The sequence below is a fragment of the Parasteatoda tepidariorum genome, chromosome 5 (assembly GCF_043381705.1).
Source record: "Parasteatoda tepidariorum isolate YZ-2023 chromosome 5, CAS_Ptep_4.0, whole genome shotgun sequence".
Lineage (NCBI taxonomy): Eukaryota > Metazoa > Arthropoda > Arachnida > Araneae > Theridiidae > Parasteatoda > Parasteatoda tepidariorum.
The window spans coordinates 3,766,016-3,789,442 of NC_092208.1; the positions used below are offsets into that span (position 1 = coordinate 3,766,016).

The window sequence follows — 23,427 nt, forward strand, 5'->3', positions numbered from 1 at the left end:
TATATATATGTAGTCGGACCTCGATTTAACGAATTTATAGGGACCGACAATATTATTCGCAAAATCGGGGATAATTCATAATATCGAACGCAAAATGAAAAAAAAAAAAAATTGACAAACTTTATGAAATATTCGAACATCTCTAATAAGCAAACACAAAAAATAAATAGAAATCTGACACTTTTTATTTAGGCACTTAAAATGCAGTGAATGATTACGCTTTGATTAATTTGAAATTTTGAAGCTTAAAAGTTTGCTTATTTTCTTGATTTCTTACTTTAAAAAAGTTCCTTTTCGACTTCATGAAGAGAAGAAATTTACATCTTGCTGCATTAGGTATGTCCACATATCTTGACCGCTTAACTTGTTTGTTTCAGTTAAAAACTTTCCACTGTTTCCAAAGCATCAGAAAAAGTAACAATTTTCACTGGAGTCAGAAAAGTAAAATTACACTCAGAAAAGTAACAATTTTCATTTTCACTCATTATCATCGACTTCTCAGTAGCTATTCGTTGTTTCCTATAAGTCTACTTCATTAACTTCATAAAATTCATTAAATCGCAAAATTCGGTAAACAGGGGTTCGTTAAACGGGGGGTTAGACTTTATATCCCTTTTCTTTTATAACAGCTGATTTTTGTTCGTTCACCAAGACAATCCTTGATGTCGTTTGTTAATAGTTAATCAATAACAGTTAAGTTCTAGATCTCCCTCTTGTATAGGTTATCTAAATTTCAACTTAAAATACGAAGCCTTATTCCATGAAGTTAACTAAAAAATTCTGCCTGAAAGTGATTATTTATTGAACAACGAAAAAATGGTCGCATTGAAAAACTTTAAACTATCAAAATCTAAAAATATTCTCTCAAAAATACGCATTCTTTCAATTGTATGTATGTGGCATTTTAGATTTACTTGATTGATGCCATCTTGTACAACTCAAAACCCATTGACAACCATGACGCTTCAAAAACTAACACAAAATTGAACAGTAGCAAGTACCAATTATGAGGGTCATATTGTTAAATTTTATTTATTTAATAACAAATATAAAAGTATCGTACTAAATTTTAATTTCGGATACTTACCATAATATTATTTTATTTTATAACCGTCGTTGAACAGCCGACCAAATTTTCAATATACAATGTTCAACTCCGTAGCCTTGTAATTTTGAGTCCAATCCTAATAATCTCCTGGATTAAATAATTGGGAGAAATTTGCCTTCGTGGAGGACTTTTTGATGGAACTAACCCGCATTTGCGTTACATGGAGAGGAAAGTCACGAAGAACCTCTCATGGTTAGCCTGCCGGCAGGGAGACTCTAACCCAGGATTTCGTCACCACTGAGAATATTTTACGTCTTGTGGTCAGTGCGAGCTGGGTGCGGAATTCGAATAAACCTCCGGGATTCGAACCCGGTTCACCTCATTAGGAGGCGAGTGCTATAATGGGAGCCAGCACAGCTCCCATTATATTATTTGTAAATGAGATAAGCTTACTTAATTTAAATTCTTCTTCGATAAAAAATAAAATTAAAAAAAACTTTAAAAAAAAAACTGTCTAAGCACTTGAAGGAGAATCTCAGCTGAAACGCGCTTTATCGGTTCGATTTCCTCTAAACCTTTCGATCGCTATCGATGATAACCGGTTTCCTAATTTAACTGTAAAATTAGGTCTCTATGGAAGTAAAAGGGTTGGCCGTGGAAGAAACTTATTTAGTTCGGTAGATCACGTGTGTTTATCCATCCGCCAATAAAAATAAAATCATAATCTTGTTCTCAACTTTTGAGGGAGAATTTTTTAACTCTGACTTTTCAAATTATCGTCTGCTCTCAAAGTTTCGATCTTTTCATCAATGTTTGTGTCTTAAACAACTTGTTTTTTTAAATACTGTTTTTTAAAATAGAATTGAATAGTTATAGTTTGTCTAAAGTACGAACTCCCCTAGTCATTCGTCTGGACCCGCTGCTGTGACCATGGTAACGAGGTATAACTATTTCAAGTAGGGGTGTGGAGGGAGGATCATTTTCTTCCGTCTATTGTGTTATCCCTAGAGGGAAGAGAAGCTATCCTCCCTGAAATGCGCTATTCTTGTTTCCATAGCAGCAAACGGCCTCAGACTTTGTGGCGGGGGGAGTTCTGACCGTAGACAAACTATAGTTTGATTTAGAATAACTATTTTAAACAATTTTTACACATTTAATGATTACATGTTTAAATTCTTTTTCAAATATGATAAAAGTACTTTTTAACATTTCTCATAGATAATAATTTGAATTTTTTAATCTTTTTACAATTTCAAAACAATTATCAAGAAACACATACATCAAACCAGTGAAGGAAAATTTTACATCCGTATTAAGAGCAGTATTGAGTTAATATAATTGCAATTACCTTGTAGAGAATGATAATTAAATATTGACAATTTATTTTTATAACATGGTGCTTAGCGTTTTATAGTGCTTAAAGGTGCTTTTTTTATTTGTGTGCTTTTAAAAAAAAAGTGCTTAATTTTCCCTTTTCGAAAACCAAATTTTTTTCTTTATCATGCGGATTTTCAACACGTATTGTGCAAAAGCGTGATTTTCACGTTGTTCCATTCAACGTTTTCACAATTCATTCAACCACAATCCGTTTTGACGTACCGTCGGTCCATAGCGTATGAAAGCGTCAATCATGTTACATGTTTGATAAAATACTTCGTATTCCGCAGGTGCGGAATACGAAGAGCTGAGTTCGGTGAGATTATTGCATTTTGCAAGATATTCTCCATTTCAGGCTTCATTTTTCACCCTCTGATATTGAACCGAAAAATATCTCTATCTTATATAATCAAGAAAAGAGTTATTTGTAAGAAATTGGTTATTTTTCATAGTCATGTAAAATCTTTCAAAATTATTTTGCATTTTGTTAATGTATATAGTGCTTAAAAATATTTTTTGAGTGCTTAAAAGGTGCTTATGTTTTGTTGTAAGATTGGGCTGCGCATCCTGTATCAGTAATAAATGACAAACAAAAAGCATGAATAAAACAATAAACAAGACTACTGAGGAAGTCAGAATCACAGTTTTGGATTTCAGTCCCTCAAATACTTTATAAATGTTATTAAGTAATACGAAATCTTTGTGTCTATTGATTAAAAACTAATACACCATTGTTCAATCAGAGTATTATTTACATAAATTTGTCATAGAGTGTTTGTAACATATAACCAAGTTTTTATCTTCCTATCCCCCTTGGTTTCTCCCCCCCCCCACACGGATATTAAACAGAGAATATCTGCTTTGTGATTGGTCAGAAATATTTCTATTGAACTTAGCCTTCGGAGTGAAACTATCGTATTGGTCACGCGATAAAAAATAAAATAAACTATCGTAATGTTACAGTTGAGTCAGGAAGCAGACATTTTTCGAATAAATCGAGAGGAATCCACTAGTTGTTTCAGTATCAGGAAGTGTCTTTGGTGACCCAAAGAACTGTTATTTCCGATCTCGATTCTGACTTTTTTTTTTTTTTTTTTTTTACAGTACACAGCGACCATCTAATATCAATGTTAAAATATTAGTTTATATTAGTGGGCTGCGCCCCCTGCTCGCCAACCCCCGAAAATTACTACGCAATCTTAAATGGTTTGCTTCGCTCGCTACTAACTTAGGTACATTGCAAATGCACAAATTTCTAAGAATTCAGAACAATCAATCAAATCCATTTAAAAACTTTTTTAAAAAAAAAAAACATCTTTTTAGTAAATAGTAAGTCATTAAAATAAATTTGAATTCAAATAAATGACATGTAACTCGTTAAACCTATTAGAAATGTGCTATAGTATAATTCGTGATATAAATCAAAAATCGTCAAATANTTTTTAGTAAATACTAAGTCATTAAAATAAATTTGAATTCAAATAAATGACATGTAATTCGTTAAACCTATTAGAAATGTGCTATAGTATAATTCGTGATATAAATCAAAAATCGTCAAATAATGTCGTAATATATAAATTCGTGGAAAAAAAAGCGCTTTCGATAAAATACTAAAATAGAGATCTATCGACAAAGACTACTCACTTCTGCCTAGCTTAATAGTATGAGATTGCCTCTCTGGTTATTTCAGTTTCCGTTTTTAAAAGCGCTGTATGTTGAGCCACCTCAGCTAGATTTGGCATGTGACATTTTTAGCGGCAATCATGGGTCGATTCGCCGTGTAAGAGAAATAGTAACGTAAACAAAACAAAGCAAACGTTGCCACCGGCGGAAAAGAAATACAGCCAAAATTTGGGAGCCACGCAAGAGAATTATATATATTAGATGGTAACTTTAAGAAGAGGTCATACTAATTTAAAATTGTAGAAGAAGTGAATTCATACAAACCTAGAGTAAATCATGAAGTTTCAAATACGGAATTGAACATTAGTAGTTGTAAACCTGAAATTGGGTCGGCTGTTCAACGACGGGTAATAAAAATCAATAGTAATTGAGCCGTGATGGCTCAGGGGATAGAGCGCTCACCTTAATATAGAGCTATATATTTTTTTTTTTTCTCGTTGAATAAAAATGTACTTTTTTCGATTCCTACTATTAGTTTACACTCTCCCTATATCTTGTTCAAATTTTCAATCTTTCATAAAATACTTTTCATTTATCCACTCATTTTCAAATACAATTTTTCAAACTTGTTTTTGATGGCACTTGATGCTAATACTGTGTTTTTTAAATATTAATTCATTCATTAAATTTAATTAATTAATTTTAGTTTTATATGAGAGAAAAAACTGTGATTATTTAATAAAAAGTAACTAAAATAAAAAAATGTCTTTGTTGACCTAAGTACGAATTGTCTTTAAAAAATAAAATAAAAATTACATTACTTGTTTATGATAAAAACTGATATAGTGGCTTTGAATTCCGTTAATATTTTCTTGATAAAGTCAGTAAAATTTACGTCGGAAATTGAATGAGAATCATCTAAGATGTTTTGCTAAAAGTTGATCGCTAATGTATCATTAACATAATTGATTATCTTGAAAGAAGAAGAACTTGTTTTAATATTGTTTGGTGCAACAAAAAAAATACCCACTTAAAATCATAAAATAAATAACTAAAGGAGGGACTGTCAGTGCAACCGCGAACACAAAACCACTATTTATCATACTGTCAGAATCCCATGTTTTCTCATGTGCTACCAACATACACACGTGGCATTCCTTTCGCCTTTTGACATGTTTTCAGGCAGCAGCTGGAAAGTTTAATTATCATTCTTTTTCTCGAAACGAAATAGATAGGTTGATGGAGGGATGGGTGTTATAAGACAATAGATCTAAATGGAGGATAACGAGGATGAAGGACGATTTCCGGAGAATCTTTAAGAATTTTAGTTATTAATCAGTGCCTCTTTTTTAAATATCGCTTTTATTTCTCCGTAATGTCGATTTTAAACTTCTTTGTTTACTTGTACCTTATTTTATTCCAATGCAAAAACTTTAAATGATAAGCTACCAAACGATTTTGAAAATCTACCAAACGATTTCACAAAAAATTGTGCTCTTTTTCTCGCTTTTGAGTTTTTTTCTTTTTTAATTTAAAATATTTTTAAATGAGAAGATTTAAACAAATTCAATATTTTGAAGTGAAACGATTTGTTAACTAATATCATATATTTTATTCCAATGCAAAAATTTTAAATGATGAACTTCTAAACGATTTTGAAAATCCGCAAAAAATTGTGCTCTTTTACTCGCTTTAGAGTTTTTCTTTCTTCTAAACGATTTTGAAAATCCGCAAAAAAATTGTGTTCTTTTTCTCGCTTTAGAGTTTTTCTTTTTTTTTATTTAAAATATTATTTTTAAATGAGAAACATAACACCTAATGTATTGGTATTGTTTTATCAAGCGTACGTTAAAGTTAGCTTTCAAGTTATAAACAAATTCAAGCTCTTGAAGTGAAACGATTTGTTAACTAACGCCACATGTTTTATTCCAATGCAAAAATTTTAAATGATGAACTTCTAAACGATTTTGAAAATCCGCAAAAAATTGTGCTCTTTTACTCGCTTTAGAGTTTTTCTTTCTTCTAAACGATTTTGAAAATCCGCAAAAAAATTGTGTTCTTTTTCTCGCTTTAGAGTTTTTCTTTTTTTTTATTTAAAATATTATTTTTAAATGAGAAACATAACACCTAATGTATTGGNCCACCCTCTATAACATCTAATGTATTGGAATTTTTATCAAATGTACGTTAAAGTTAGCTTTCAAGTTATTAACAAATTCAAGCTCTTGAAGTAAAACGATTTGTCAACTAATGTTATTATTTTATTCCAATGCAAAAACTTTAAAATTTTTGAAATCTACTAAATAAAATGTACTAAATACTGTTAAAATCTACTAAAAGATTTTGATAATCAGAATCGTTTTCTCAAAAAAATTGTGTTCTTTTCCTTGCTTTAAATTATTTATTTTTGAATTTAAAGTATTTTCTTCAAATGAGAAACATGTGATCTCTTGATTTCTAGGTTAAACTCTTGATTTATATATATATATATTAATCAAGAATTTTATTTATTAATAAGAATTTCATTTAATACTTAACATTTTGATGATTATTCAACAGCAGAATATATTTCATCATAAAAGCCTTCGCTTTCTTAGATGCGAAATAGTTTTTTAGAACTTCTATGGATTTTATTTGGCCACAAAACTTTAAAACAATGAAGTTATGCAATTTTTTAGTTTTTAGTAAGTAATTTTAAAACTACGTATTTGTCAGTTTTTAGAATTTAATTTTATTACAGTTTAAACTCCTCAAGATCAATTTCGATGATACTGAAGTTTTCTGTTAACGTTAACTGCACAAGAACAAAGATATTTATCAAAAAATCTAAAAACAGACCAAACTTAATTGGCATAATTTTGTGAGAAAAAAATTATAGAGAATCTAAAATATAGCTCGCTTTATATTTTCATCACATCGAGAATAGAGTCCACCATCATTCAAAAATGTTATAATTCCGGTTTTAAAGAATTCGCAGCAAAACGATTATGTCATATTTTAATCCATTACAAAAGCTTTAAAGGGAAATTATTTCGAAATGTTTCCCTTTTTTGCAATAAAACTCAATTGCTTGTTATAAATGACCTCCCTATGCCCAAATTTATTATTTGGTTAGCTTATTTTTATCAACGACTACAAGTTAAAATGCCATTGCAGAAGTTTCTTATGTCACTTTTTTTGTCTATTTAAAGTTTTCGTTACACTCTTTGCACAACAAATAGTTGTCATGTTGGCAAAATTGAAAAACGATTATCTTTAAATTTCTTTTAATCTAATTATCCTATTTTCATCATTGCAATCTTGTTAGTTTAATAGACGTACAATCCCTGGCCAAATTATTAGACGCACTGTAAGATTCTATGTAAATCTTAATTAACAGCTTTATTGTTTTTAAGCGACTGAAACCGGTTTGCACTTGTTTACGTTCGTGTATCAATGGGTTAAATTAGACGATATATAATATTAATTCGACCATTGGATAAGTTTGACCACATATTATATTATAAATTTTTATTATACTATCAGGTATTATATTAGTATATTATTATAATTATACCAAATTATTAGGCGCAATGTGGTTTTTTAATAATGACATGTTTTGCACGAGTTTATATGCAATACTTTAATGTTTAAATATACATGTAATGGGTTTTTATTCAGGAGATTTTTGATATACTTCCTATTTGTATTTATTTTTAACGTATTGCATTACAATGTTACCCATTGATACACTAGCGTAAACAAGTGCAAACCGGTTTCAGCCGCGTAGAAACAGTAAAGCTGTGTAGTATCACCTGATAATTAAGATTTTGCATAGAATTTTACACTTCGTCTAATAGTTTGGCCAGGGATTTAACAGTAAATATGTTTATTAATTAGGAATTAATGGGATATTGGTCTTTACATTTTTGAAAATGAAACAAAGACCACAAATTTAAAACGTACAATCGATTGATAAAAGGCAATTTCGAGCAACAACAACAAAAAAGTAGAAGATAGCAGATTAGTGAAAACCTGGAATTCATAAAATATGTTCACATAACTTAAAAAGCTGTCTATATAGTTGCGTTATTATGCATCACTGCTATTTTAAAAAAATAAACTGTTCAATAAATCTAATGAATTCTTTAACTTTCAAAGATTTCTTGGATTAAATTTAGACTTCCAATAGAACATTTCGTACTTCAAAATAATTCATATTAATCAATAGCCTTACCATTCATATATCATAGCAATCATTCATAGCCTTAATAATATTTTTTTATTTATTTATTTTTATGGTGATGAAACTAATAGACGATAAACTTTTAAGATATGAAATAATGATAAATAAATTTTTATAACGAAAAACTGTTTCTGCTAACCGTTATTCCTTTTACGTATAAATAAGGGGAAAAAATTTAATTGTATTAATTTAAGTCTTGTAAAATCTGTTTATTTCTCTGAAAAATCTCAGGGAATTATTTAGAAAGTGGCCTCCCATCTGGGAAATACGAAACTGGCTTGGTTTATGAAAAATATGTGTATATTGTAACATTATAACATTATCTAACAACATTCCATTTGTTTACAATAATCGCACTTTGAATGTTTACCATTCCTCCCATGGGGTGTGTTCCTGTGAGGGGGTGTCGAAATTTCTATATCCGTATTCAATGTTTTGTTTTTCGAAGAAATCGGTCGCACCTTCCCAAAATCTCATTTTTCATTCTTTACCAAAACTCTGCAACTTATTCGAAAAATCTTCTACGAGTCTTTTTTTTTTAATTTTTTATTTATTTATTTATTTATTTATTTTTACGCAGTTGAAGAATATTTATTTTTCTACCCCCATAAAAGTGTGATTAAAAATATTGCTTTCGTAAATCAAATACATCGTATTATAAAGCCTGCTTACTTTTTAGTGAGGAAATAAACTCATGCCAATGATCAATAAGAGCTGTTTGTGTCATTTGTGTAAATATAATTAACCTTTCGATAAACATCCTTCCTCGTTTACCAAAAATTTGTAATAAGATTTAAGTTACCCCCCCCCCCAATCTATAGGAAAACCCCTATTTTATTTTTTTCTCATCTTATTAACTATCCTTTATGATGGTTCGTATCGTTTTTAAAAAGCGCTTAAAGGTGCTTATTTTCGATTTCTGTTTTTTAAAAGCCCTTAAAAGTGCTTTTTTTATTGGGTGTTTTTAAAAAGTGCTTCATTTTCCCTTTTCGCAAATGAGATTATTTTCTTTATCTTGTCAATTTTCGCCACGTATTACGCAAAAGCGTGCTTTTCAAATTGTTTTATTCAACGTTTTCACAATTCATTCAACCACAATGCATTTTGGCGTACCGCCGGTCCGTAGCTTATGAAAGCTCCAAACATTTTACATGTTAGATGAAATACTTTCGGGTCCGCATGCACGTCTACTGAGCTGGGTTCAGTGAGATTATTGCACTCTCGTGTGCAATTTTGCAGTATTTTGCAATATATTCTCAAATTCAGGCTTCATTTTCCACCCTCTGAAATCGAACCGAAAAATCTCTCAATCTTATAATGGTGGCTAATATAATCAAGAAAAGTGTGCTTTTTTATCAGAAACTAGTTATTTTAGCATGATCATGTAAAGTCTTTGAAAATATTCTTTTAGTGCTTAAAAAGTACTTAAAAGGTGCTTATTTCTTGTTGAAAGATTTGGCTACGCACCCTGTTTATGTAATTAACCGAGACCCGAGACTTGACAATCATTAATAATCGTTTAAATGAGAAAATTTGACACTGGTTTCATATAAAATAATTTTGTCCCATTAAATTTTATTCGTATAAGCGAATTATTTGATATGCGATTTTATATGATGATGTGTGAAAATATATATATATGTTATAAACAAATNATATAAATAAATTAACAAAATTGTTTTATCTTTATCTACTTATTACATAAATGTGTGTCAAAATATCTGTTTACTTTAAACCACCGAATGCCAAGTCAAATTATTGAATGTGGTATATACTATTTAAGCTAAACATATGGTGCATAGAACTGTTATTATAAATTTGATGCAATCCACTATTATAATACAATCCTCTTATTTAAATTGTAAGTCCTCCATGCCCCACAAATTATACCTCTGGGAATACTGAATTGGAGATGGATCGTTCTCTGCTTCAGATCAAAATTACGATCTGTGGGTGTATGAATGAGTCCGCTCTATAAACGGGATGTGATGTATGTGTGTGTGGGGCAGAAGTGTCGAATTCTTGCCTTAGATGGTGCCACTGGAAAACAAGAACAATCGCACCCCTTGCCTTAATGCCCTACGACAACAACATCTGATAACTTTTTTTTTTCTTCAAAACTTCAGTAGTTTTTTTTTTTACAATGTAATATACAATAAATTTGATACATTGGTCTAATATATTCGAGTTACAATTCTATGCATCAAGTTAAATCCATGCATCGCTATTTAAATGAATTGGAATACGCATTACAGAAAATATATTAAATTCTTTAAATATCTTCCTATAATCCTCCCTCTTGTCAAAGAAATTGCAATCTCTCGGCGCAATTGCAGAATTCTAATACATCGGGAGTTAAAATAAAGTTTCGCGATCAAATCTCCGCAGCAATTATCCTACCCAAAGTAAATTTTACAAAAGCTCGACCCCTTTTACAAATTACAGGAGTCCCCGGAAAACGGGAACTGGCTAATTTCATTGCAATTTATGATGGGATGCGAATCTTCCCTCTCTCTCTCTAGTGCGTGCAATCTGTCGTCGAGCATTGTCCCCATCTGTCAGTGTCTTGTTTAGGGGGAGGGCGACCTCTTCTCCCCCCCCCACCACTCCTGATTATGACATATGCCTCACAGTGAAGGAAGATTCATTTTTTACATGAATTTTGTTTATCCATTGTTTTAAATCCATGGTTTTTATCCATGGTTTTAAATTCAACATCCAAACTGTTGATTTCTTTAGTAGTAATCCTGATTTCAATGCAAATTGTCTTCCTGTTGTAGAAATAAAAACTACTGAACGTGCCCAGACACTTTTATTGGGGTTGGACCTCTATAGTCATTTCAATAGCCGAGCTGCCAACTCTGAACTTCTCCATATCATTTAAAGTTCTAATTATACAATTATTGCACCCAAATTCAATAGTCGTTTGCTTTTCCGTCATTTTACCTTTTTTGTTGGGGTGGTACAGTCAACCCCTCTTAAAGGAATACCATCGTTTCCAGCCAAACCTATGCAATTAGGAGGTTATTCGATTAAAAAGGGAAAGCAATATTCTATCTTATATCCTTCATTTTTGCGAAATTTTACTTTTTACTAGTATTTAGTGCATAGAATAGCGTTTTGATTAAATAAACTCAGTTTTATGATCAATAAACAATTATAATTAAAACTGTCTATTGTTAATACCATAAAATATAAATTTCATTTAAAATTACATAAAAATAAATCAATGTTAGTTAAAAGTATTTTATACATATATATTTATATATTGCGTTAAGTTGTCATTTATTTCCTTCGACCAAGTTTTATTTATTAAAGTAGTTTGCCTTAAAAAAATACTATTGTAAAATCAATTTCTGCTTTTTAAATTTGTGCGTAGTGCTGTCCTGAAAGCAGATATAAAGATATTTGTTTTGACCCTAAGCCGCTCTAGATTTGTCTACTCTCAAGCGTTATATGGTTTTGACTTCCTTTCATCAGTTTCTGTCTCTGTAATAACCTGCCTCATGAAATCTTTTGAAATCCTACAACTTATTAAAATTCGTCTGACGTAATCCACAGGCAGACGATTTTTTTCTCCTTTCCTTCCAGCCTCAGTGGTTTGAATGATTATTTTTACTTCTGTTTTTCAAACGAAACGTTTTAGTTGTCAAACTATCCAACTTCTTATCTTTCCTGAATCGTTTGTTTTTTTGTTTTTTTTTATTTCTACGCTCAACTCAACAATGGTGAATAGTAATATTCGCACTACGGATGCACAAAATCTCTGTTTGTCAAAGAAAAAAAAAAGAGGAGGGGGTTAGTAAAATAATCCATTATTCTAATTAGACGTCCGTCGTTTGGCAAAGGAACAATTGTATTTTTTGTCCTGTTCACCTTTAAGATATTCAAATGAACAAACTTTTGGGATAGATACATTGTATAAATTGAGTCGCGTAATTTATTTATGATCATAAGGAAGCTCTAATAGTGATGTATCTGTTACGGTAAAAGTAATAAACTGGTGATTATATATAATAATCGGAAATTATGCGCAATCACCACTAAATTTGTAAATATTATAAACTTCTGAAAATTTATCAAATTAACCGGTTTGTTAGGATAGTTCCCAACTTGTATTGGTAGATGTGATAAATATCATAACTGATTGAGCCAGTAGAATAGAGTGCAGTTTTTATTTTTTTTTTCTGAGTAGTTACTGCTCAGAAAGATATTTTTTCGTTGGACACTATGGCATAAGAGACCACGATAATAATAATGGTTATTTCAATAAAGTCAATAAATGGTTATTTTAAGTCACATACATTTATTTAGCCAGAACGAAATTTGAATAAGGGAGTGACAGGTGTTGTGAAGTGAAAACAATACAATTCTCATGAACTTGTACAAAGCAGTTGCACATAGGAAAAGAAAAAAAAAAGAGACTGCAGTTACATGTTAAAAACATCCATATTTCAACATCCATAACAGTCCATAGTCTAGAGGAAGGTAAAAAAAATTTCAAATATCTTTAAATGCTATGACTACAAATTAGTAATTATTTTAAGTTCACTTATTTAAGCATGTTAGACTGTTATGACATTTAGAATTACAAAGCTTTCCAGATTGCCCTTATCAGACGCGCATTGTCCGATGCATCAGACTGATATCCCTGACCTCCAGAAAGAGATGTGTTTCTAACTCATTCTCGAAGTGATGATATTGCTAGATCTGGAACATCGTCAAGCACAATAAATCTTTCATCACAAATTCTCTTACATTTAATTCAATTACATTTTCTTCACAAGCCAAGCAGTTGCTCAAACTGAACGAATTTCCGTAAAGTAATGTTAACTTGTATCACAGTTACCATTACGAGTTGGGAATTATGCAAACAAACCGGTTAATTTGATACATTTTCAAAAATGTATCATATTTACCAAATTTAGTAGTAATTATGCATAATTACCGGTTAATGTATATTATCACCGGATGAATCACATTTACCGTAACATATTTATTTTCAGCCAGTCAAAGTTTTGCGGTCAAACCTGCAAGTCTGTAAAGGAATGAGGATATAATGATTGGAAGCTTTTGCGATAAAATGGACGGTCTTACAGTCCATGTCCAAATTATTAGACGCATAAAGATTTTATGTAAAATCTTAATTATCAGATGATACTATACAGCTTTTTTGTCTTTACAGGACTGAAACCGGTTTGCACTTGTTTACGTTCGTGTAGCAATTTTTTAAATTAGACGATATATAATATAAATTCGTCGATTGGATGAATTGGACGATATATTACGTAAATATAGAATATTTATTTTATCAGGTACAGTACAGAACCCGTTATCCGGAAATCAGAAAACCGGAAAACCAAAAAACCGGAACAAAATTCGATAAATTTTCGCGCCATTTTTAAAAAAAAAAATTTTTTTCTTCATNATAATTACATCAAATTATTAGACGCACTGTAGTGTTTTAATAATGACATGTTTTGCACGAGTTTGTATGCAATACTTTCATATTTAAACATACATGTAATGCGTTTTTATTGAGGAGATTTCTTATATACTTCTTATTTTTAACGTATTGCATGGAAATGTTAATCAATATGATACACACGAACGTAACCAAGTGCAAACCAAGTTCAGCCGCGTTAAAACAGTAAAGACGTATAGTATCACGTGATAATTAGGATTTTACATAGAATCTTATAGTGCGTCTAGTAATTTGGCCATGGGCTGTATATAGGACAAGAAACCCTTCATGGCAAATTCCCTTTCATCAGCAGAAATAATTTAAAGTTTAGGGAAGGGAGAAAAAAAACAGAAATTTCAATTGCTGAAAGAATGTTTTCTAAACGCAACTTTTTATTGGATCACCAGTGGCGAAAGCCTGCCCTCCTTTAGAGATTTCAAAGTCCTTTTTATGCTTTACTAATTTTTACTTAACAATTCCGCCGTAGATCTATATTTAAAAGGGTCCTTTCAGTATTTAGAAATCTGTTTAAAACAAAAGTTTCCCGAAAGGAGTCCATTGTTGCCCATTTTGTTCATCTGATTAGGTATATCCTGTTTCCGACACGCTCTCTCCTATTGTTCTCCATCACAACCGTTGCCAAGGTGTTAAATAGGAATTTATCGCTTCACGGGACACCTCCTCTCTCTTCGGTATGCGATCCCAGCAGTTCTAGAATGCATTTTCCACACTTGTGTCAAATGAATAGCACACCTTGTTAGACTAATGACCCCTTCACTCCAAACTGCTTTTCAGTCGATCGATTTACCCGACATCCCCAGTCTATTTCAGTTTTTAAACTGTAGATGTGGAAAGTTTTTGGTAGGGTTTGAGTTGCTTATATGAATTAGGGCATTCGCGACAAGGTTCCAATGACACTCATTTAAACGCGTCATAACGTTCGTCCTTTTTTGGCGTTTTTATTTGTCGTCTATTTTGCAGAGACCTCCGGAAACAAAGCGCCTTCTTTTATTTCAAAAACAAATATTAGTAGCCTTTATCTGCGTCAAAATAAATGAATGTTGTTATTATATAATGTACATACCCGCCAAGATTTTTGACGAATACTCGTGTATTTTACGACTGTCTCTTGTTTACCTGTATGTTCTCAATTTTCTCCGTATTTGTTGAAGAAATTTAAAAGAAAAAAAATGGTGATAAAATATTTACTGATAGCAAAAATACTTCTCTTACTCCTCAACAGATGGTGCTAATGCCAGTACTGCAGTATGTTGAGTGTTAATTTTTAAGTCGTGCCGTGATGGCTCAGGGGATAGAGCGTTCGCCTTTCAATGAGGTAAACCCAGGTTCGAATCCCAGCGATAACTGGTCGATACGTATTCCGCATCCGGCTTGCACCGATCACAGTGCTGACGTGAAATATCATCAGTGGTAGAGTGGTAGATCATCAGCGGATCACGGTATAGAGTCCCCTTGTCGTCAGGGTAACTGTGAGTGGTTCTCGTGGTCTTCCTCTCCATGTCACGCAAATGCGGGTTAGCTCCCTCCATAGATATAAAGGCAGCCCTATATTAGTCCCTGGTTCCATCAAAAAGTCATCTACGAAGGCAAATTTCTCCCACTACTTGATCCAGGACTCCCCATTGTCTTCTGGATTGGGTTCAAAATGACAAGGCTACGGAGTTGAACATGAGTAAGTGTAAACTCAAAAATTTGGCTTGCTGTTCAACGACGGTTATAAAATATAAAAAAAGTAACTCAATCTTAATGGTTTGACCTTTAAATTGGTTTGAGTTAATCAGACACAAAGACGTTCTGAGTAAACATGCGTCTCTTTTTCCGGAGGATTTCTGACTCTCCAAATGAAAGCCGTAATTTGGGATATTTAGTCCCAGTATTTGGACTCATTAATATTAATTTTATTTTTATGCGTATTTCACCATATCTCGAGAACTTTTTAAGCGAATTGAAATATTTTACACTCAATTATAAAATCTGTTTGTCCAAACATAATTCCATTCAAAAAATAACCTTTACTAAATCTTTATACTTATTGTTTTTTTATTATTTTATATAATAATAGTCGCAAAGATTTTATATTTTAAGAATTTTTTTTACATTTTTTTAAAGTATGTGATTTTACATAGCAAAATAAAAAATTTAAATGAAATCGGGCTCCTGAGAAATCAAATTTTTAAAAAAGTTTTATTTTTTTATTATTTTTTATTGCTATTATTATTATTAACGTTTTTTACTGTCCAAAATGTGCTTAAAATTTTTTTCGTTTCCTGTTCTGTTCTTCTAATGGTGCACATACTGTATACCATCACTCTCATCGAATACGTAATGGGGGTTGGATTAAAAATATTCATTTCGGAAGATTTTACCGTTGCAATGTTAAAATAATTAATGCTCGGTTTTATGAGGATTATTTCTATTGTGTGCCTCTAAAGTCTTATTTTCTGATTTTTTAAAATTGTAGTTTCCATGAAGAAATTCTCGTCCGTTTTCTTTTTTAAAAAAAATAATTAATTAAAAACCACGACAGTTTTTGCTGGATAAATCTGTCGGCCCTAGGACAATTGCTCTCTTTTCCCTACTTTGAGTACAGCTGGTCCCTGGTGTTTCACCTTTAATAACAGCTGTCAAGCTCTTGGTTATACTTGGAAATGACGTAATACTCAATAATATATATATTCTAAAATCATTACAATTGTAAAATTAAACATCAACCTTATTAATTATAAACTTTAAATTATCCTGTATAATATTCTTATCTTGCATACATCCATTTTCGGGCCAATACAAGGTAATTAACAAATATAACGTGCCTCAGTACTGCAGTAGGAAAGCGTCATAACTAATCCCTCTATTTATGCTTCTGTTTTCATGTTTTGTAATCTGGTAATCTTATTACGAAAATATTTTTAAATCATTCTTGAAGTTCATTGGAATTCGCTTCTCGCTTTAGAGATTACGTTTTGTGTTTTATTCTGTAGTTTCTTTGCATTTTATTTTCTGTTTCTTGCTTGATGTTTTATTTCCATTTAAATTTTTTTAGTGCTCCTCATATTGATACTATTGTATTGATATATTTTACTTTGGCTATATTGATACAAAATAAGAAAGCACTCCTTCTTGTGGATATTATAGTGTGAGCTGATGAAGGGATTTTATCTTTTCAATATTTTGTTTTCTGGCTTTTTAATATTAATTTTTTTATAAATGAATAAAAAAAAAATATTTTTCTTCTCTTTTTATTAGTCTTTATTATTTTCCATATTTTCTCTATACTTCTAACTTATGTATACCTATATATATATAAATATATTGTTTTTTATTTATTTATTTTTTTTTTTAAATCCTTAGGTGAGCCGATGAAAAAAGTGAAAAAAGGTCGTCTCAAAGAAGATGTAGTAATGGCTGCAGCACGTAATGAATCTCTGGACTCAGAATAAAGTAAGTACGATTCGCTTTTTGTAAAGTTTGTTTCCCGTTTAAGTTTGGCTCAGTGTAGTCCATACTATACCATTTTATGGCATTGACCGTACTCTCTTCTAACAATTAAAATTTGTGAAAAATATATTTTGATTAATTTTTAAAAAAAAAAAAAAAAAGGAAAATAAAAAAACAGAATTTTTTATGAAATTAACACTAGATTGCCCAAGGAAGTCATTTTGACTACTTTTTAATTTCAATTAGAAAAGCATATGATGTATATAATGACACAATTTCTTAGAATTTTGCTACTTTTATCATTTTATTGTTGATATTTACTAATAACTTGTTATATATCTGTAAATAAAATTAAAAAATATTAAAAATTAATTTTAAACAAATTTCATTACATATTTGTTATTTTTTCACAATGCAGTCATTTTGACTGCTTTTGGGCAATATAGGTATGTACTAAGTTTCAGTCTTTCTAGAGTTAACCATTGATATATCTACCTCTTCACACGTAGTGGTGAACAAAATTCTATGCTTTCTAATTTATTAAAATATTAATAAATTACCTTAGTTTGATAAAAATATTTTCTGAAATTACGGAAATGCCATAGCAGTTGGAGGTTGACAGAAAAATAGAATTTTTGATTTTCTTTTTTAACAAATATTTTTAAAGATGTTTAAGTAAGCGGAAAAAACCCAGACATAATTAATGTTTATAAAAGTGTGGACATCTAATTAGACAACAAAAAACGTATTTGTCGTCTGGAAAGATTACTACACGTGATTACGTCTTCTAAAAGTGCATTCTTTTGATCCGAATACTAGATGATGCAATGTTAATGTAATTAGTATGACTTTAGTTACCAACAAAAAAGACGAGCTTTCTCTAAATAGATATGGTGCGTAGCGTTTTTAAAAGTGCTTAAAGGGGGCTTATTTTTGATTTTTGTTTTTTAAAAGTGCTTTTTTTTTAATGGGTGTATTTAAAAAGTGTTTAGTTTTCCCTTTTCGAAAATGAAATTTTTTTTTTCTTTACCATGTCAATTCTGTCCACGTATCGTGCAAAAGCGTGATTTTCACATTGTTCTATTCAACGTTTTCACAACTCATTCAAACACAATTCATTTCGGCATACTGTCGGTCCTTAGCGTATGAAAGCGCCAATCATTTTATATGTTTGATGAAATACTTCCGAATCCGCATGTGCGTCTACTGAGTTGGGTTTGGTGAGATTCTTGCACTCTCATATGCAACTCTGCTGCATTTTGCAAGATATTCTCCATTTCAGACTTCATTTTTCACCCTCTGAATCATTTTATAATGGTTAATATAATCAAGAAAAGAGTTCTTTGTCAGAAACTAGTTATTTTATCATGATCATATAAAGTCTTAAAAAATTATTTTGCCTTTTGTTAATGTTAAAAATATTTTTTGAATTCTTGAAAAGTATTTAAAAAGTGCTTATTTTTTCTTGAAAGATTTGGCTACGCACCCTGGATAAAAGTATTTTCTGATGTTACGGAAATTCCATAGTTGCAATCATAAAAAATAAAAAAAATAATAAAAAAATAATAAAAAAGTAAATAAATAAATAAAAACAGAAAAATAGAATTTTTGATTGTCTTTTTCAACAAGTATTTTTGGAGGTGTTGAAGTAGCGGAAAAATACAGGAAAAATTAATGTTTATAAAAGTGTGGACATCTAATTAAACACCAAAAACGTATTTGTGGCCAAACTGCCAGGATGGAAAAAATTGATAACCTGATTACGTCTTCCAAAAGTGTGGACATCTCATTAGACAACAACAAAAAAAATTTATTTTTAGCCAGACTGGATGGAAATATTAGTGCACGTGATTACGTGTTCTTAAAGTGTATTCTTCGATAACTTTTGATCCGAATACTTGATGATGCAATGTTAATGTAATTAGTATGACTACTTACTTACCAACAAAAAAGACGAGCTTTCTCAAAATAGATTTTTTTTTTCTTTAAAAAAAAATAAATAAGAAAAAAATTCTTCTTTTGGCGGAAATGTTTTTCAAACTCGAGGAGGCCTTCTACCAGCCTTCATTGCTTGGGGATGTCGCAACTTCGGTTCTTAGAAAAGATGTCCAGCGAATAGCCCACAACTTCAAATGACTTCTCTTTATCGTAAACGACTTCAAAACTAGTCCAGAACAAACTCTCTCTCTGGCAGATGGTTGATAGGACCTAAAACATCTCTCCCTCCTTAGAATTCAAAATTAAAAACAAAACTAAAAAAATAAAAAAAAGAGAGAGAAGCAATCGTCCGAACACACATAGTGGGCGTTTCTTCATTAACTGTTGCGGCATCTATTAGAAGCGAGGCTCAATAAATCAGTCAGATTCTTCTCGGAGCTTGACCGTTCGAACACGCCTCCACCCCTGGGCCATACATTGGTTCCCGAAATGAGAAATACAGAGGCACTTTGTTCTTTCACCAATCTTTTTTAAAACAGTTTTTAATATATTCTTTACAAAATATTTATTTTTCCCTGCACACTCTAGTCCCTTCCGAAAATATGTTGTTTTTTTTATTTTTATGTTCACGAAATGTGAATCATTCACGAATGTACGTTTGACAAAGGATTCTGCAAGATAGTACCTCAAAATTATGTTTCATAAAGGGCAATAAGATAGGCCCCGTGCACTGTTAAAATTTTCATTCTAAAATTATGGTAAAATAACTGGCAGCTGTCCGTCCTTCCGATTAACCGTAAAGTTTACAGTAAAGAACATTTTTTTTTTCTTTTATGGTTTTGAAACCATTTACAACTAACATTTTCAAAAACGTAAAATAAAAATAATTAATTATTTAACTAGACATAAGAGCTCAGATTTTCGTAAGGTATTGGGCATTGGAGAGTGTCGGACACTGGAAATTCTTCATGTGTTGAAGGGAATGGAGGAAATAGTGTGGTGTCAACACCGGTCATGAGATTAACAGATAAAGCCCGCTCGACTATGATGTGTACTCAGTTGCAAAGAGCTAAGTTCTGGTTGTTTAACCGTATCAGGTGAAAGCAGTTAATAAACAGTTTTTCTCAAACTTGATTACCATTTTATTTATGGTTGTTTGACTGCTTTGATTAATTATGGTAAAATAACCATTCAATAAATTGTTATTTAACCACTTTTCCGAAAAATTTCGAACAGTGTGGCAGAATCGCGGCGACATTGTCGCGGAAAGTTACGGAGTTCTTGCAGAAAGATTTTTCTTTTGGGAAGGAAAAAAAAAATTTGTTTTCTTTTTAGCAGAAATTTACACGTAAAATTTGAATCGCACATTTAAATAATAATTTTTTGTCACGTTCAATTTTAGTGTTTCGATTGTATTTTCGGGCAGTTATTGATTTTAACGTGGTTTTTAATTATCCCGATACATTTCAGTCTATATGGGAATTTTTTTTTCTGACAATTATTGCTTTTGATTTCCATATAGTTTTTAAATTCCGATATTACTTATTACAACAATCAAATCTGGAAACGAACGAGCATTTGAGTAACCCCTTTTTGAAGAGTCCGATTCGCGTTATTTTGTCGTCCATCTGACTGCTATGGATTTCATGATTTTTAATTATTTATTTTTTTTAATGTGATAATGATTTACAAAATGCGATAAAGGAAATAATTAGTGCGTTTTTCTCCCCAATTAAATGCGAGAATATCACCCATAATATTAAAATAAAATAAAAATTATATATTCAATTAAAATAATTAGATGGTTTTTTTTAAAAAAAATACAGCGTTTTTATCACTTTAAATTTAGTAACATACATATATTTATTATTATTGAAAGTATCTTGCAGAAAGGTGTTAGTGCTAGGGAGTTTTGTCACAGAAAGTCCGTAAAAATTCTGCTGCAGATGGGAATAATACTCCTTACACAAGAAGAAGAAAAAAAAAATTTTTTTTTTTGGTGGAAAAAAATTGAGACAATCGGAGAGACGAAAACTAATAAAAGGTGAGTCAATTATTCTGGCTTATTATTTTTTATTGTTCAAGTTGATCACAGTTTTCAAGTTTAAGAAGTAAGATTATATGATTTCACTTAACGGATTAGAAGGGAGCCATGTGGCTGAATTTTTACGAGCTTTCTGCTACAAAAATCTCTAGCACTAATATCTTTCTGCAAGATACTTTCAATAATAACAAATATGTATGTTACCAATTGAATTAATAAAAGCGCTGTGATTTTAAAAAAAAAAATCATATATTTATTTTTATTTCATTTGTAATACAGGCGGACTTTTATTTAACGAACTTCCGTTTTGCAATTTCCCTATTTCGCGATTTTTTTCGAGAAACCCAGAACATTTTGGAAATTNTTTTTTTTTTTTTTTTTTTTTTTTTTTTTTTTTTAGTGGAAAAAAAATTGAGACAATAGGAGAGACGAAAAGTAATAATAGGTGTGTACATTATTCTGGCTTATTATTTTTTATTGTTCAAGTTGACCACAGTTTTCAAGTTTAAGAAGTAAGATTATATGATTTCACTTAACGGATTAGAAGGGAGCCATGTGGTTGAATTTTTACGGGCTTTCTGCGACAAAAGTCTCTAGCACTAATATCTTTCTACAAGATACTTTCAATAATAACAAATATGTATGTTACTAATTGAATTAATAAAAGCGCTGTGATTAAAAAAAATCCATATAATTATTTTTATTTCATTTGTAATACAGGCGGACTTTTATTTAACGAACTTCCATTTTGCAATTTCTCTATTTCGCAATTTTTTTCGAGGAACCCAGAACATGTTGGAAATATCTTCGTAAAATAACTACCAAATAGCGAAGTGAATTTTCTATTTAACGAACTTTTCTTTGAGATCCACTTTCCTGTTTCCCAAAATATTTGAGATTGTTTCAAACTTGTTACCACCTATGATGGGGAAAATGTTGGGGGAATTGATTTTCGAAGCCACTTAACTTTTAGAGAAAGTAGTAAATTCCCTTTCCTTTTTTGTTTGCATTTCAAACGAAAAACTTGGACAAAATTAGCGTATTTTATCAGTAGCCATTAAACTTAAGAACTCATGTGGTAATATATGTTTAAAATTACTTTTATAATAAATGCAGCCTATAATTTTATACATAAATTTAGCTTTTTTTAGTTGAAAATGTATGCAGCGTGATAGTGTAACACTGGATAATGTTTTGCTCTATTCTTGGCTTCTATGCAGATTTCTTTTAGGGATAAGATTCATAAAATGAATAGTAGATACTAGTTTACGAGATAAATGTGTATCCATTGCTATTTTAATTGTGTCTAGTGTTTATGAATTTAAAACCTGTTTTGTGGTGTTTAAGTGTTTTCAAAAGGTGTTTTTCTATTTAACCAATTTTCCATATAGCGAACTTATTATTGGGATTTAGCGACTTCGTCAGGGTGATAGTCTCTCATTTAGTTGGGGAGAAAAACCCACTAATTATTTCCTTCATCGCATTTTGTAAATCCTTTATCGCATTTCCTTGAAAATATTTTGTAAATCCTATATCGCATTTTTTCTTACAAAATCAAATCTTGAATAGAGGAAATACTCAATCTGTAGGATGCGCCATTCAATTCTTATAATGTCACAATTCTGAACATTTTGGAAAAAAATTCTTCATTTCACTAAAATTGCTTCTTGCAAAATATCAATTAGTTCCCCCCCCCCTCGTTCGATTTGTGTTAAAAATTTAACGACTTTCGTTGCATGGTACTTAGCGTTTATAAAAGTTCTTAAAGGTGCTTTTTTTATTGAGTGTTTTTAAAAATTGCTTAATTTTCCTTTTAAGAAAATGAGGTTTTTAAAAGGGAATGTCGATTTTCGCCATTATGTAAAAACGTACTTTTCACAATTCATTCAGACACGATCAATTTTAGCGTACCCTTCAGATCATAGCGTATGAAAGAGCCAATCATTTTACAGGTTTGGTGAAATACTTGCGAGTCTGCATGTGAGTATTGTGATCTGGGTTCGGTGAGATTTTTGCACTCTCGTGTACAACTCTCCTGCATTTTACAACATATTCTCAATTTCAAGCTTCATTTTCCACCCTCTGAAATCGAACCGAAAAATCTCTTGATCATTTTTTAATGGCTAATATAATCAAGAAAAGAGTTCCTTTGTCCAATTCTAGTTATTTTATCATGATCAAGCAAAGTCTTTGAAAATTGTTTTGCATTTTGTTAATGAATATAGTGCTTAAAAATATTTTTTGAGTGCTTA

General features: G+C 30.8%; 1 protein-coding gene across 1 annotated transcript in view; it reads left to right on the top strand.

Moving 5' to 3' along the window:
* Positions 1–23,427, top strand: part of LOC107438266 (probable RNA-binding protein 19) — a gene marked incomplete in the record, with an annotated part of 97,779 nt that overhangs the window by 71,922 nt on the left and 2,430 nt on the right. Inside the window, 1 exon segment of the mRNA XM_071180874.1 lies at positions 17,107–17,196. Within this exon segment, the coding sequence (XP_071036975.1) occupies positions 17,107–17,195 (89 nt within the window).